General features: G+C 37.7%; 1 protein-coding gene across 5 annotated transcripts in view; it reads right to left on the bottom strand.

The window, feature by feature from the left end:
• Tmlhe (trimethyllysine hydroxylase, epsilon) overlaps positions 1 to 17,971 on the bottom strand; it is a 206,093-nt gene that overhangs the window by 6,464 nt on the left and 181,658 nt on the right. For all 5 annotated transcript variants that reach the window (XM_057760307.1, XM_057760308.1, XM_057760309.1 and 2 more), the window contains one exon: positions 5,253 to 5,489. In XM_057760307.1, the coding sequence (XP_057616290.1) occupies positions 5,253 to 5,489 (237 nt within the window). The remainder of the gene's footprint in view (positions 1 to 5,252; positions 5,490 to 17,971) is intronic.

The following is a 17,971-nucleotide window of genomic DNA, read 5'->3' as shown; positions in this document are numbered from 1 at the left end:
TTCAAGATCAAATAGGTATATTTTAGACAGATAGATGAAATACTTCAAAGACATAGAACATAGCATTTAAAGATGTTTAACAGCCTAAGACTTTTCATGATAATAAGACACATCTTCTCTGGGTACCACTAATTTACTTCATAAAAGGATGATGGGCACAAAAAAACCCCACTCCATATAGAGTTCGCTTTCAATGTGGCAAGGCTAGTCATTTGGGCAAGAAATGGCTTTTGCCTTGACTATTGATAGTATGCTGTACAGACTCAACAAACAAGACACAGGAAAAAGTGTTGAACTTGGCCAAGACAAGGTAAGAGAGTTCTTCAAGATTTGTGCTTCACAGAAGAGCCTGCTAGATAATCTGCAGGACCCAGGGGTAAGCAACTGATGAACTTTGCCAATATAAGGCAGGAGATTCTTTCACATTTCCTGTTTCACTGAAAAGCCTGCCAGATATTCTAGGTCTGTAGGCCAAAGATAGATGCCACAATGTTGCAGAGGGAATTTGGGTGATTGTCCAGGAGGACAGATGTCTCTGTTGTTAGGTAATATTACATCCTGGGGTCTCTGATGGAGTTAAAGTCTAAATAGTTAGAGTTATAGTTTTCCTTAGTTATAGAAAGTAAATTAGCTATAAAACTTTGGAATCGATAAGATAAAATAGATAATGGAATATTTTCTCTGAATTTGCTAAATATAAAATGGACTAAATATTGTAAATATAATTTTTACTTGATAACTTTTTGTTGTATGTAGTTTTACTATGTTAAAGTTAAAACTTCAGTTTTATTTAGACAAAAAAGGGAAATCTTATAGAATATTAGTTTAAGATGTATTACACTTGTTTTTGCTATGGAGTATTTATTTAATGATGCAAAGATGTGTTTCACTCTTTTGTGTTGCATTTAATTTAACTCGGTGAAGTTGTATTATTTTGCCTGCCTAAAACACCTGATTGGTCTAATAAAGAGCTGAACAGTCAATAGCTAAGCAGGAGAGGGATAGGCAGGGCTACCAGGCAGAGAGAATAGGGGGAGAAAAAAGAACAAAAGAGAACAAAAAGTGAGAAACGTAGGACAGGAGAATGCCGAGGGCCTGCCACCCAGCCACACAACCAGCCATGGAATAAGAAGGAAAGAAAGACATATAGAATATTGGAGATAAAAGTCCAGAGGAAAAAGGTAGATGGGATAATTTAAGAAAAGCTGGCTAGAACTTCATAAGCTAAGGCTAGGTATTCATAAGCAACAATAAGTCTCCATGTATCTGTTTGGAAGCAGGGTGGAGGGCCCCCATAGAGTTAAAAAAACTACATTTTACTACAGGTATGTATTATATTGTCAGATTTTAGTAGACACTGCTAAAAAGTCTTTCTTTCAAAGAGAAATAATGGTTCTCTTCTGGATACCACATGACATTTCTTAGTTTTAGTACACAGCATAAACAGAACCAATATTCCTTTTTCCTCATGTGTTAAATAAGCACCTGTTTAGCAGATCTCACAGAACTACTATCAGAGTACCAAATGACAAACCATAATGAATAGTGCTTCCTGCAAGGCTTTTAGGAGCCATGCGCATATGAGGAAGACAGTGAGGTGGTGTGGGACAATGGTCTGTATTCTGTCAATTATATTTTAATAAAACACTGATTGGCCAGTAGCCAGGCAGGAAGTATAGGCGGGACAACCAGACAGAAAGTAGAGGCGGGTCAATGAGAACAAGAGAATTCTGGGAAGGAGGAAGTCCTAATTGGCAGTCTTGACCCAGCCACAGAAGAAGCAAGATGTGACTACCTCACCAAATAAGGTACCGAGCCATGTGGCTAACATAGGCAAGAATAATGGGCTAATATAAGTTATAAGAGTTAATAAGAAGTCTAAGCTATTAGGCCAATCTGTTTATAACTAATGTAGACCTCTTGTGACTTTGGAACTTAACAACTGTGGGAATTAGGACAGAAACCTCAGACAACAGTGAGAAAACAGTCTTCAACAGGGTGTTGGCACTTAATATTATTTCTAGAGATATCAGTCCTATATAGTTGGCAGCTGTATAAATACTATTTTATTGACTTATTTCTCTTCTTATTAGCCACCTTTTACACATAAGACAACTTGGAAAGAATAAATCTGTCACAGCTTACTATTTTAGGTAATTGGATCTTTTTAACATTTTATTTGTTGGTAGTACTGTGCAGATAGAATTACTAATTCCTGTTAACACTTACTCACAAGGCTATCCTAAAAAAAAGTATCTATAACAGTAGTTAAAATTAATACAACTGATAGCACCAAGTACTGGTAAGGAACTGGAGCAGATGTAACTTTCATCCTTTCTATATGAAATGTAAAATGGTACAACTAATTCGGCAAAACATTGTTTACTAAAACTAAACATTCGTGGACTCTGACATATCTGTACAATCCTGTGATGCTTAACACTGATTATCAACTTGATAGACTCTAGAACCACCTAAGAGATAAACCTCTGGGAAAGTCTCTGAGGGTGTTTCTGGAGAGGTGTAACTGAGTATGGAGTTCCTACCTTGAATGTGGGTGGCACCAATTCATGGGCCAGAGCCCTGGATTAAATACAAAAGAAAAAGTGCACTGAACACCAGCATTCATATCTCTCTATTCCCTGACTGTGGCTTGTAATCTTTACCTCACTCTCTAACTATGAACCAGAATAAACCCTTCCTTCCCTGAATTGCTTTTTTAGGCATTTTGTCAGAGCAATGAGAAAAGTAACTATTACACATCCCTATGTATTCATTTAATTGAAATGAAAATATATATTCACAAAAGTATTTATGGAAAATTTTATAGCAGTTTCAATCATAATGAAATCAAACTAGAAACAATGTAGATATAATTTTTATATATTATTTACATCTTATTATTTAAACCAACCAACCAAACAGTGGCTTCCTTTGGGGGTATATATGCAGGGTTTGACTGGACAATAGAAAAGTACTTCCTCTATTAAAGATAATATTTTATATACTGATATAGATTCATGACACAGAAGTATATTCATATTCATTTCTCAAACCTCCATAAGTTTATATTTAACATTTTAAAACATCACTATATGTATATTTCACTTGAAAATGGACAGGTATAGAACCATATTGAACTCTATTTTATATAGATGTTGAAGTATTTTTGTGGGAGATATATTCATATCTGTAATATACCTTAAAATGGTTCAAAAAACATGATCAACTGGTTTGTGGATAGATGGTGTTTTAGTTAGGGTTTCTTTTGCTATGGTGAAACACCATGATCAAAACAACTTGGGGAGGAAAGATTTTATTTAGCTTACACTTCCACATTATAGATCATCAACAAAGGAAGTCAAGGCAGAAATTCAAACAGGGCAGGAACCTGGGAGCAGAAGCTGAAGCTAGAGGCCTTAGAAGAGTGCTTGCTACTGGCTTGCTCCTCATGGCTTGCTCAGCCTGCTTTCTTATAGATACCAGGACTACTAGCTCAGGGGTGGCAACACCCACATCAATAATTAGTTAAGAAAATGCCCTACAGCAGGATCTTATGGAGGTATTTTCTCAACTGAGGTTCCCTCCTCCTGGATGACTTCTAACTTGTGTCAAGTTGACATCACAATGAACCACAATAGATGGATAGAGAAATAGAAGGTTCCATGATAAAACAAGAATAGTAATACCTTAATGGTAGGATGTAGGTGGCAGGCTAAGGTTTTCCCACTCTAAATGATTTTAGTTTTTCAATTTGTTAAGGTGTTCATAACAAAATGTTGGACATACTTACTTTATGTTATAGGTATACAAGAGATGACTGAGGGATTATTTCTAGGAAGAACTTATCCAAGAAAAGTGGCTTACTATGACATAATTCCTTCTGCCTTCCAGGTTAAAGAATAGAGATGGCAACTTATTTTTAACAATGTGTATGGCTGGTATTATTATTGAAACCCAAAGACTCATGACAAACGTGTTAGGTGATTTGGTCAAAGCTGCAAAGCATTGAATGATAGGATTTTACCTTTCCTGTACTACATTGTTGCCTTTTGCAGTTCTTATCAAGCTGCCTCTGTATTCCATATCTCCTTCCTTATTCTTAATTATCCTTTGGTATAATACATATTTGCTTTATAAAAATAAAACAGGTTATTCTATTAGAATGGGAATTATATAACAGCCATGAATTTTCTCACAGTTATAACTCTGGTGTCAAAAATAGTGCCTGTGTCTTTGGAGATACTCAAGAAATGTTTGTTGAAGAACAATGCCCTGTAGATGTTAGCTTAAATGAATTAAAATAACATAAAAATTTTTGGCTGCAAAATGGAAAACAACTTAAAATCTAAAGAAACATAACATATCTTGGGCTGAATTTGTATAGAAACTTGAGTTTTATGAATTGAAGCTACAACAGTAAGAAGGGGACAGAACATGCAAAATTGTGTAAGTTATAAGAATAACTTGGGTTTTTTGAAAAATACTAAGTGGATGTAGGACTTTTCACAAGAGAATGATAAAGTAATAAGACTTGTATTTCAAAAATTACTTTAGGGCCTGTAAGATGGCTCAGCAGGTAAAGGCACTTGCTGTACAAATATACAAACATATACATATTATACAATATATTTTAGATGCATTATATTTATACATTATATAATATATTTACAGACACAAGGTCTGAGTTTGATTTATTGATCCAATTCTGAGAGAACCAAGCCCTGAAAAATGTTTCTGTGACTTTCACACATGTACAATGGTATATATACCCTTGCATGTTATCACACATAAATATACACACACAATAATAAATAAAATTTTAAAATATTTCTCTAGCTACAGCACATAAAACGGATAGAAGGTGGGTAAGGGTGAAATCAATGGCACTGTGTAAAGGTGATGGTGCTTTCACACAAAAAGTAGATAGGAAGTACTGGGTACTTTGTGGAAAAATGTCTAGGCAACCTGGTTAGATTGGTTGCATAGTGTGAGGGAGATGGACTTGTTGAAGGTGGCTTTTAGGTTTTTCTTTGGGCAATTTCGTGGATATATCATCCAATGAAACATGAGCGAATATGTAGAGAGGTGAGCTTAAGGTGTGTGGAGCCTCTGAAGTAGATTTTGAATATGATGCACTGTATGTTCTACAAGACAGTCAAATGATAATTCCAAGAGATAGGTGGATACATTAGTTAAAACTTAATATATAATAAATATATCACATGGAAGAACAGTTGTTTGGTACTCACCTGATCAAATAGAGCTCTTTATTCCATGGGTAGATATTTAAGACTGGCCCAATCCCAATCATGTGGTTGTGACATTCTCCAACATTTTCAATATATTCATGTTTCAATGGCACTTTGCTGAGGAGTTCAAATTCCTCAGGTGCTTTTTGAAGTACTTGTTGTGCTGCATAGAATCCATCCACTAACAGTGTCCTGCCACCTGTTCCTTCATGCTTAAGACAATGAAAAACTTGAATGCTAAAGAAAGCAAAACAAATTCTTTTGTTCAGTGGATAAAATAAAACATATTAAATTATAGTATATTATATCTGAAATGATTACTAAACCTAATTTGGTAATTTTAATGAAGAAAAAATCCATTTCCTAATTGTTTCTCCCTCATAGAAAGTTGTACTATTTTTACTCTTAAATAATATTGAAAGTGAAACATGCCCCTGGCAATGCTGAAGCAGGCATGGGCAGCCTGTTTATATTGGGTTTCATGGTCTGAGTTGATGAGGATGACTGACCAGGTCTCTTCTTCAAGGAACAGGTTCCACTGAGATATGAACTCAGATCACTGATTCAAAGTCTAGAGCATTAACCATTACTACACATTTATTTCAAAGATGTATAGTATGTTATATATACACACATATATATGCCAGGGAAGACATGGGAATATAGACATAAACAAAATATGGCCTCTGTTTTGAAGAATCTTATAATCTAGTAAGAAGAGATGAAACAACTACAAATAACATTTGAATAAAAAATAAAGTTTTACACAAGATGTAACAATCTCCATAAGAAAGAAATATATTTACTTTAGTAAGGTGTTGTATAAAGAAATGTTTTTGAGTGACGAAGGGAATAGCTTTGCCTAGTCTTAAATAATGAACAGGAATTGAACTGTTGTGTGAGAAGAACTTCTGTGTATGTGTTGCTTTTATTGAAGGAATAAAGATGTTTTGGTCAGTGGCTTAGCAGAATAGGGCAAAGGACGAATTCCAAGCAGATAGAAGAGAAAAAAAGGTGGACTCAGGGAGAAGTCATGTAGCCACTGTAGGAGACAGTCATCCCTGTGGGAACTGTGGTGGTAAGGCGACTTTGTGGTGATGCACAGATTAATGGAGATGGCTTAGTTTAGAATATAAGAGCTAGCTAGAAATATGCTTAAGCTATTGGCCAGACAGTATTACAAATAATATAGTTTCTGTGTGATTACTTTGGGTCTGGACAGCTGGGAATGAATGAACAACCTCCATCAACAGAACTGAAATGATATTGAATCATAGAGAAAGGACCCTAGGAAGAGGCAAACCATAACCAAATATGGTGCTGTAAATCAACAAGGCATATTCAAGGAAAACAGTGTGAAGTACCTGTTGTTATAGCAGAGACAACCACAGAATTCTCTTAAATTGTTAAATATTGGCATTTTTTTTTTAAAGTTTAGTGTGGCTGGCAAGATTGCTCATCAGGTAAAATGTACTTGCCTCTGAGCCTGATGACCTGAGTTTGATCCTTAGAAACCATGCACTATGTGGTAGTTTGAAAGAAAATGGCCCCCAAAGGGAGTGGTACTATTAGAAAGTGTGGCCTTGTTGGAGGAAGTGTGTCACTATGGGTGTGGGCTTTGAGTTGTCTTTTGCTCAAACTTCCCTCAGTGTGACTTTCAGTTGACTTCCTGTTCCCTTCTGGTCAAGATGTAGCATTCTGAGCTCCAGCACCATGTCTGCCTGCATGCCTCCATGCTTGTCACTATGATGATAATGGAGTGAACTTCTGAAACTGTAAGCAAGCCACCCCAATTAAAGGTTTTCTTTATAACAGTTGCTGTGGTCATGGAGTCTCTTCTCAGCAATAGCAACCCTAATTAAGATATAGTACAAGGAGCTAAGTGACTCCCACTGGTTATCTTTTCACATACCTTTGTGTGCATTGACACACAAACACAAATACCCCCATCACACAAAGAAGTAAAACTAAAAAAAGATTTTGTTTTAAGGTGTAGCTCAGTTGGTAGAATACCTACCTACTATACACAAAGCCCAGGGATTAATCCCCAGCATCAGTAAGATTCATGTGTGGTGACATATGCTTGTAATTCCAGAATTTAAGAGGGGCATTCTCGTCAGCTACATAGTGAATTTGAGGCCAATCTGGGACACATAGAACCCTGTCTAAACAAAACAAAACAAAACAAAACAAAACAAAACAAAACAAAACAAAACAACCACCAACCAAACCCCACCTTTCCTTAATGAAATCTCAATTTTGTTATTTTGCTTTATAGAAAAAAATAATTTAAAACATTGATTTGCCAATAGTACTAAAATCTGTTGGGAATAAAGGTGATAAAAATAACTCAGAAAAACAGTTTGAAGTATAGAGAGGGATTGAGATCAACTCTAAGTTTCTAACTTGGAAAACCTTAATGATGATAGTGCTCTTTGGAATACAGATAGACACGTGATAAGATGATAATGAAGGTTTGAAGAAGTTGTTGAAATAATTTAAACATGTATATCTGAATATGTTAACAGAAAAAAGTTCTGGAAGGTGACTATTAATTGTCTGAAATATTCAAGTAGAATTTTGAAATTCATGAGGAGAAATAAAGTTAAAAGTATTTATATCCCGCTATTACTCTCTTTAGTGTCCATCACTCCATGTCCCCCTCTCTACTTCTCTGGTTTCTGTGGTTACTCCAGACATTATATAGTTATAGCTGAAGATCTGGAGAGAAGAGCCACAGATATGAGAAAACATATGGTGTCTATCTTTCTGGGTCTTGGTCACCCCACTCAATATAATATTTCTTAATACTATCAATTTACCTACACGTTTCATGAATTCATTTTTCTTTACAGTTGAATAGTATTCTATTGTGTACATGTACCACATTTTCATTACCCATTCTTTGGTTGAAGGACATTTATGCTGTTTCTACTTCCTAACTATTGTGAATAGAGCAGCAATGAACATGACTGAGTAATTATTTGTGGAATAGGAGGTTGAGTCCTTTGGACATATACCAAGGAGGAGTATAACTAGATCCTACGATAGATTTACATTTAGCTTTTACAGGATTCTCCACACTGATTCCAGAAGGGTTGGATCAGTTTGCAATTTCACCAAGAGTGAATGAGGGTTCCTTTCCCCCAACATTTGTTGTGTTTTTTTTTTTTAAATTTTGTTTTGTTTTGTTGACCTTGGCTATTCAGATTGGAGTAAGATAAAATCTCAAAGTTTTTTTTTTTTAAATATCACATTTCCTCTGGTTAGTTTTATTCCAACTTGACACAACCTACAGTGGTTTGAAAAGAGCAAATCTGAATTGATAAAAATCTTCCATAAGATTAGTCTGTAGGCAAACCTGTCGGGCATTTTATTGATTAAGGACTGATGGGGGAGGATTCAGACCACTGTGGATGGTGCTACTCCAGGGTAAATGGTCCTAGAGTGTATAAGAAAATAAACTGAGAAAGCCAGGAGGAGCAAGCCAGTAAGTAGCATTAATCTATGGCCTCCTCATCAGTTCCTGCTTCCAGGTTCTTGTATTGTATTGAGTTCCTGCTCTAATTTTCCTTGATAGTGAACTATAAGCTGTACGATCAAATAAACTCTTTCATCCTCAAGTTACTTTTGGTCATGGTGTTTTATAAGAACATTAGAAGCCTTAAGAGAGAGTACAGTTTTTGAAATATTACTTAGTCACTTTTATTTCTTCTTTTGGAAAATCTCTGTTCAGACCCATTGTCCTACCCCTTTTAAAACTTGGGTTCTTTGTTTTATTGACTGTTTTCTGAATTATTTACATATTCTAGATATTAATTATCTGTTATATGTATAGCTGGTAAAATTTTGCATTTCTTTTTCACTTGATTTTTCTCTAGCTGTGCAGAAGCTTTTTAGTTTTATGAGTTCCCACTTGTCAATTGTTGACCTTAATTTCTGAGCAAATGGAGTCATATTCAGAATTTCCTTTTCTACACCTATATCTCATAGAGTACTGCCTATGTTTTCTTCTAGAGGTTTCAGGTTTCACATTAAGGTTTTTGATCCATCTAGAATTTGTTTTTTCTTGTTGTTTTCAGCAATATAGTAGATATTTATCTAGGAGAATAGCAAGGTGCAAGTGATTTAAAGGGGGAAATGGGGTAAAATGGAAGGGAGGTTTAATTGTGGAGTGGGGAAGGGGATCAATACAGAAAGAGAGGGTAAAATAACAAGGATGTCTAAAGCATTCATTGATTATCTAATACCAAATGGTCAGTCCTGAAAACATACATATAAGTAACATTAACAGACTCAGAAACTTGTATTTAGGAACCTACATGAATATACACATATGCATGCTACAACAACTAATGAAAAAGAGGCCATGAATTTGAAAGAAGGCATAAAGGGGTATATAGGTGGGGGTTAGAGGGAGGAAAGGGTAGGGAGAAATAATATAAAAAATTAAAGGCCATAAGGAACAACACTTCTATTTATTCACCTATGGCAATTTGTTTATTCACATATAGCTATAAACACACACACACGTTATCTCATTTGGGATAACAATATTCCTCCCAAGAGATACTGTATAGCACAAATAATAAAAACCCAGAGACAGATATTGAGGTTCAACCTGAAGGTCAGACAAGCAAAACTGCCAGCCACTGGCTCTTACTTCTACCTCAGTCTGAAATGGTGATCCTGCCTCTGGTAATCTCAGAATGAGACTGTGTCTGAGAGCTGTCTCCTCTCATTTTATAATCCTCTCTAGTTCTGGGATTAAAGACATGCATCACTACCACCTGTTTTTTATGGCAAACTAGTGTGGCTATGGGGATTAAAGTTATGTATCATCACTGCCTGGTCTATAAGGCTGACCAGTGATTTTCAGGTAACTCCTGATCTTCAGGAAAGCTTTGTTTATTAAAATACAAATTAAATATCACTACAATATTGATTAACATAAACCCCACTATCAGACATAAGAAACCCCCTTTGGGGCTATTCATCAGGGGAGTTTAAGAGACTCTCAATGCAATATAGGCTATTACTATTGCCCTTGGTTGCCTCACAGAGGATGAGGATAATTTCCTATTGCTGAAGACACCATGCACTTCAGAAACAAGAAGGTGCTATGTAAGCTTTCAAGAAATGGAAGCAATTAATATTCCCACTAAGCTGTCACACCTATGAATCATAAGGATGACTACAATAGCACAATAACCTTAAGGGTGCAAGAGTGGTACTTACATCTTTTTCTTTTTTTTGTTGTTTTATTTATTTTTTTTTTTTTTGAGACAGGATTTCTCTGTGCAACAGCTCTGGCTGTCCTGAAACTCTCTTTGTAGACCAGATTGGCCTCAAACTCACAGAGATGCACCTACCTCTGCCTCTCGAGTGCTGGGATTAAAGGCATGTGCCACCGCCCAGTGGTACTTAAATCTTAGGTGTAACCAACAGCTTTCTAATTGTACTTAAGGCCTTCTCAATAAGAAAAAAAATGCCTCGCACTGGAAACCTCATCAACTACCTAAGGTTATTGAGGTTGTAGATCTTAGAGGAGAGCCTACTATCACCACTTTACAAAACCAACATAATTACTAAGCATGTTCTAAATATTTATTCTTATATACACAGATAAGTATAGCTCTCACCTTCTAAAAAAACAAGAACAGAAACAAAATCAAAGAAAACTTCTTTTTGCAACAGATGGAAACTATTACAGAAAAGTACAACCAGTCAAAATGCAGAGAAAAGTGATTATGGGGTGTGCCCAGTCTCAGTTGATAGATCTACAATATAACTTCTGTATCTAAAGCCTAGGCAACATAGCAGAAGAGAGAAGAGGAGGCAAAAAATCCTTTAAGAGCCAGAGAATCAAGAAATCTGCTGTGAGATTGTGTCTCCTTAAAATGACAGGGAACTTCATCCAAGATACCTCAACAATATACTTCCTAAATAAGACCCGAAGAAGTAGAACAACATTAGACAAGCTAACATGGAAGAGGGAAATCTAATGAAGTCTTAACCCTAAACAATGAAGTACAGGCAATTAAAGAATGCTGAAATCAGATGAAATACTTCTTCCCAGGGAAGAGACACTTAATTTGTTTGTACAGGACTAAGTGGTTGGCTAGTCCTGAAATCATATACATACAAATAACACTGGAAGAATGAGCAGTTATATTTATATATTCAGGTGTGTGTGTCTGTGTGTGTACATGTGGTGGTTTGAATGCAAATGGCCCCCAAGGGAGTGGCACTATTAGGAGGTATGACTTTGTTGGAGTGGGTATGGCCTTGTTGGAAGAAGTATATCACTGTGGGCATGGGATTTGATGTTTCCTATATGCTTAAGCCACACCCATTGTATCATTGGTGTGGGAGGTTCTTCTGTATGTGTTGCTTTTATTAGTTAATGAATAAAGCTACGTTTGGCCAATGGCTTAACAGAGTAAAGCTGGCAGGAAATCCAAATAGAGATGTAGAGAGAGAGTAGGCTGAATCAGTGAGATGTCATACAGCTGATGCCAAAGGAGACAGATGCCTGAAAACTTTACCAGTAAACCATGAGCTTCATGGTAAAATATAAAATAATAAAAATGGGTTAATTTAAGATATAAGAGCTATCTAGCAATATGCTTAAGTTATTGGCCAAGCAGTGTTTTAAATATTATAGTTTCTGTGTAATTATTTTGGGTCTGGGCAGTCGGGAACAAATAAGCAGACTTTGTCAACATCTTATGACCACTTCCTGTTGCCTTTGAGTCAAGATGTAGGGCTCTCAGCTACTTCTCCAGCTCCATGTCTACCTGTATACCACCATGGTTAGATGATAATGGACTAAACCTCTGAAAACGTAAGACACTCAAATGTTCTTCCTTTATAAGTGTTGTCATTGTCATGGTGTCTCTTCACAGTAATAGAAACCCTAATTAAGATAGTGTCTTAGTCACTTTTTTATTAACATAGTTTTTATTGATTCTTTGGGAATTTCACATCATTCACCCCAAACCCACTCATTTCCTAGTCCCTTCATATTTGCTCTTCACTCTTGTAGTGTCCACCACAAAAGAAAACTAAAAAAGAAATAAGATAAAAATAAAAAGTAAAAAAATAAAAATACAAATAAGAATATTAATTAAAAATAAACAACAAAGAAACACAAGCAAAAAAAATACCACCTTACTCCTTTGTCTTTTGTACCTCTTCATTTGTCTTAGTGGCATTGGGATCTGTTGTATATCAAGCAGTATACCTTTTTGTCCAAACAGCTTTACTTGTAAATTTTCATTGTATAATATGTTGTTAGTCAGGTTCAAGGCCTCTGACTTCTGGTATAACAACAATACTGGACCCTCATTGAAGCTCCTTTTAGATATCATTCTGTTGCCCCAAGTTATCCTGTGGCTATGTTTTTGTAGGACCAGTCACTTCTTCAGCAGGTCATAGGTGGGTTAGTGCCAACACAGAACCCTGGATGGTAGTAGCTGAGTTGTTCTGACTGGAATGCTGGGACTAGCCCCATCAGGTGCAGAACCAGCTCTCCCCTGACCATGGTGAGAAGTAGGGCTAGCTTTCCCAAATGCAGGGGTGGGGGTGTGTGGGAAACTCTATTAAAGATGGGAACAGCTCTCAGTGCCTGGGTCATTAGGTTCCAGTATCTCAGGGCTGATGAGGAGTGGGGTCACCTCTCCTGGGCTAGTGAGGGCAGGACCAGTTTAGCATAGCCCTTGTACTTTAACACATAGTTCAACACATGGTTCACATGGGCCCCTGTGGTAACAAGGGCATCAGACATCAACATAGAACCCAGTTGTGGCAAGACCAAGGACAATCAGCAGCAACATGGTCCTTGGACTCCAATTTGGCCCAGGTAGTAAGTAGTCCAGACCATGAGAAGTCACATGGCCTTCAATAGTAACAGAAACTACAGATCTCAACCTAGACCCTGGCTATGGTAGAGCCACGGACCCCAAAATTGCCCCTGGCAGCAGCTCAGTCCTGGACAACACTACAGCCCTTGGTAGCAGTACAGATGATTCAGGTTATCACAGACCTGGTATTAGAAGGGCCCTGGACCCCAACATAGCCACAGGTGGAGGCCCAGAGGCCAGGCATCCTTGTGGCCTTTGGTGGCAACATGGGCCATGGACATCAACATTGACTCTGGCTGCAGTAGGACCATGTTAGTTACTTTTTTATTGCCATGAAAGACCAAAAACAACTTATGAAAGAAAACATTTAATTTGGGGCTCATGGTTACATGGAGTTATTCTATGAGCAACATGGTGGGAAGCATGGCAGCAGGCAGGCAGGCATGGAGCTAGAGAAGTAGCTAAGAGCTTACATCTTGATGTACAAGCACAAGACACATACACACAGAAAAAGAGATAAGTAGGAATGACATGGGCTTTTTAAACCTCAAATCCCATCCCCAGTAATATACTTCCTCCAATAAGGCTATATACCCTAATCCTTCTCAAACAGTTCCACCAACTAGGACCAAATATTGAAATATATGAGCATATGGGGGGGGGCACCATTCTAATTCAATCTAGCACAAATCTTATATAATAATAACAAAGAAAAAGAGGCTGTGGTTTAAAGTGGAGTAGAGTATATCAGAGGGATTGGAGGGTAGAAAAGGAATGCAGAAACAATGTAATTATACTTTAATATAAAACTTAATAGCAATTTATTGAAACATGTAAAAATACAGGAAAATATATCACAAAGTAAAACAAGGAAGAAACATAAGGAAAGATAAAGGAATAAAATCAAGAATCTAAAAGAAATGCACTTAAAATGTGAAAAGTAATTTCTGACCATATTGAACTTTCTCTGAAACTTCTAGGTCTGGGTTATTTAGTAGTCACTTAAAAATGTTTAACTCAGAAGAGAGGCAGGTTTTGTGATCTATAGGTGATAAAAAGCAACAAACTGAAAGAAGTCATTTGGAAGGCTTAAGTATGAAAGCCTTGAGGAACAGTAATAATGTTATTATGAAACTCATTTCTATTCATAATAAATACCCCCTAAGGGAGACAGATAGATATCCCTAAGAAAGGGAAATAGGACAGTTATGGATGGATGAGGATACGGAAGAGAAGGATCAAATTGGGGTGGGGAGAGGAAAAGAGAGGGAATACAGAGAGAGACAGCTAAAATTAAGCACCATTTGAGGGCTAATATGGAAACCTAACATAGTAGAAACTTCCTAAAATATATATGTTATGGTATATATTTTATATATTTATATACCATATATATGCAGGTTCCTGAATGGTGGCAGTGGGCAGTCATGAGACCACGGAGGGCCATGAAGGCAGCCAGTCCCAGGCAGGGAGCTTCATAGCGGTTGAAAGACAGAGACCTATTAGGCACACCATGCAGAGAAAGTCGGTATTTATTTAGTGGGTTATGGAGGAAAAAGGGAAAGGGGGAATGGAAAAAGGAGAAGAGCAGAGAGAGAGAGAGGCAGAGATAAAGAGAAACAAAGAGAGAGACAGGGAGAGAAAGACAGAGAGAGAGAGAAGGGGGGAAGGGGAGAGAAGTGGGGAGATTGGAGAGAGGCAGAAAGGAAGGAACTCAGACTGGAAGCAGTAGGAAGATTCCCCTGCCTCAGCAGATGAGGGGAGGGAGTGGGTGGGGATTGTCTCTTAATGGGACAAGACAGACCATTACATTCTCATCTCTTTTTTATAATAAAAAGGCGGGAGGTTAGGCACAACGGGTTAAATAAATTAGGGGAGTGGATTCTCAAGACTTCTTTCTGCTTATTTGTGGGCATCATCTTTGGGTGGAACCTGAGAAAGCTGGGTGCTGGTCACATCCTGGTGTAGCTGGTCTGTTTGTTCCTGTCTGGTGTTTGTGGTATGGAAATGTCTGGTGTCTGTTACACCTGTTTAAGGTATTGGCAGAACAGAGGACAAAGTGAAATTTAGGAAAAAAAATTAGAACCAGGGAATTGAGAGGGGTGTATCTGACCTGTTTAAGGTGAATCCTTCAATTTGACTCCCTGGAACTCACAAGAATTCTTTGGGTTTGTGAAAATATAAGTTTTAGACATTTATATTATATAAACAGTAGTATATTTATGTCATAATAGCTGTGGCAGATATTTTTGCATAATGAAAAGTCTCTTTAAGACTATGAAAGGCAGCATGAGAGAGAAATTCACCAAATGTTATGGTAAAAATAAAATGGTGCCATTCCCCAAGTGGCTGCAGCGGGAAGCAGGTCACGAGACCATGATGGGCCACGAAGGCAGCCAGTCCCTGGCAGGGAGCCATGCAGCGGGTGAGAGACAGAAATGTGTCCTCAGCTGGCCCACCTCGGGTGGGAGGGAATGTGGAAAGAGCCTGGCTGAGTCATGGAACAAAATTTTATTGTAAAACGGTACCATTCCCTGAGGGGCAGCAAGTCCCAGGCAGGGAGCTGCATGGCGGGTGACAGAAAGAGGATAGGCACATGCAATGCAAAGTGAGGATATTTATTTAGTGGGTTACTGAAGGGAACGGGAAAGGGGAGAAGGGGGAAGAGCAGAGAGAGGCAGAGAGAAAGAGAGAAAGAGAACCAGAGATAGAGAAGGGAGGAGGAGGGGGAAGGGAGAAGGGCAAAGAAGGAAGAGAGGCAGAAGTTGCCTCTTCAGGAGAGAGATGGAAAGGAAGGACTAGCAGGCTGGAAGTGGAAAGAAGATCTGCTTGCTTTAGCAGATTGGGGAAGGAGTGGGCGGGGCCTGTCTCTTAAAGGGACAGGACAGACCATTACAATATACATATATGAAGGTGATCTAAAGGAAATTGCTAAATAATGGGGGAGAAAGCCCCATCTGGACATCTCTTGTCACTAAATGAAGCTTCCAATACTGGGAATGGTCTACATCAAATTGAACTGTTGGTCAAAGGGGGTCCCATAAAAATCCCCAAGCAACCCAGGTTGTTGCCAAGACAATGGGTTGCTCTTCAAAAACTGATAGCAAGGGCTCACTACTAAAGACAATATGTACACAATTCATTGAAGACAGAGAAGATGACCTGGTGCCAACATAAAGGCTTCACCCCTACTGACTATTGATCATGGTATGGGACAGTAGTCTGCATGCTACAAAAGGAGAAAGGTAAATACCAACCCACCTACAAACCATTCAATCTACAGTGATATCCTGCCTGCAAAATATGCTAGGAAAATGGTGGCATAGACCTTGTAGGAGTAACCAATCAGCATCTGATTTGACTTAAGGCCCACTCCAGGAGACGGACCCATATTAGACACTGCTCAGATGACCAAGAACCTGAGACTAGACAGCCCAGGGACCTAGGGCAAAATAAAATATTACTCTTCTACTGAAAGAACACAACAATACAATGACTCCTAAAGACATTCTGTTACACTCATAGATAAGTGCCCTCCTCAGACACCATCAGAAGCTTTAAGATTCAGAGGGGATGGAGAACACTATGAAAACAAATTCCTCTAATAAAACACTTATGAACTCAAAGAGAAGAGACTGAGGCAGCACAGATCCTGCATGGGTCTGCATCAGGTCCTTTATGTTATGTATTATGGTTTCCTTTCAGAAGAGAAGAAAGAGTGTTAGAGTCAGAGAAGATGGGGGACAGCAAGGCAATAGGCCCTCTAAACCAACAGGATTGATGCACATATGAACTCACAGAGACTGAGGCAGCATGCACAGGGCCTGCATGGGTCTGAATCAGATAGGGCCCTAGTGTTTAGATGAGAAGTGGACATATGCCCCCATTCCTAACCGTGAAGCAATCACCAATTGATAACCACTTGCAAATAAGAAATGAGTTTTCTCTAAAGGTGTCTCACTAGAAACAATCTACTCTTAAGGGTAGGCTACATGCCACTAGTAGATGACCAGCAGAAAACAAACTCAATGACATCTTTGGAGATTTTATTTTTTGTCTTATAATGTCATGTCAAGGCTTTCTTTTTTAAAAAATCTTATTTTTTTATCCTTTATTTTAATTATGTTTTTCCTCTATCTTTTTACATCATAGGTCCTTTTGTGCATATATTATGGCTTCCAGTTTAGTGATTTTTATGGGATTCCTGTGTGTGCAAATGAGTGGGTCTCTGCATCTATATCCATTTCTTGTGTCTTTTCTTGGGCTCTTTTCTTTCTGTTTGTTTTTTCCTATTCCAATGAGCTAGTTTTTGTTTTATCTTTTTTATTATTATTTAGAAGCCTGTTTGTTTTCTATTGAGAGACAGAAAGAGGGTAGACTGGTTGGGAGGGATAGTAGGAGGAACTGGGAGGAATAGGGGGAGGGGAAACCATACTAAGGACATATTATGTAAAAAATTATATTTTAAATAGTAAGAAAGTAATAATCTAGTTATAGCTCTCCTGAGAATATACCCAAAGCAACCAAGTCAGTGTACCACAGAGACAGTTGCAGATCTGTATTTATTGTCATACTATTCACAGCAACTGAATTATAATATATGCCCAATCAATAGAGGAGTAGATAAAGAAATTCTCTCTCTCTCTCTCTCTCTCTCTCTCTCTCTCTCTCTCTCTCTCTCTCTCACACACACACACACACACACACATACACACACACACATACATACATATACACATACACACATGCAACCTACATACTCACACATTAATATGTTTGATATCAATATGTAATGCAAAGTAAGTCATTACAAGTATTACATGTTTTAGTGAACATATGGTAGATAAGGAGAAA

Source organism: Chionomys nivalis, chromosome X (assembly GCF_950005125.1).
Source record: "Chionomys nivalis chromosome X, mChiNiv1.1, whole genome shotgun sequence".
Taxonomy (NCBI): Eukaryota; Metazoa; Chordata; class Mammalia; order Rodentia; family Cricetidae; genus Chionomys; species Chionomys nivalis.
The sequence above is the reverse complement of the archived record's forward strand: the minus strand, read 5'-3'. Positions and strand labels throughout refer to the sequence as shown.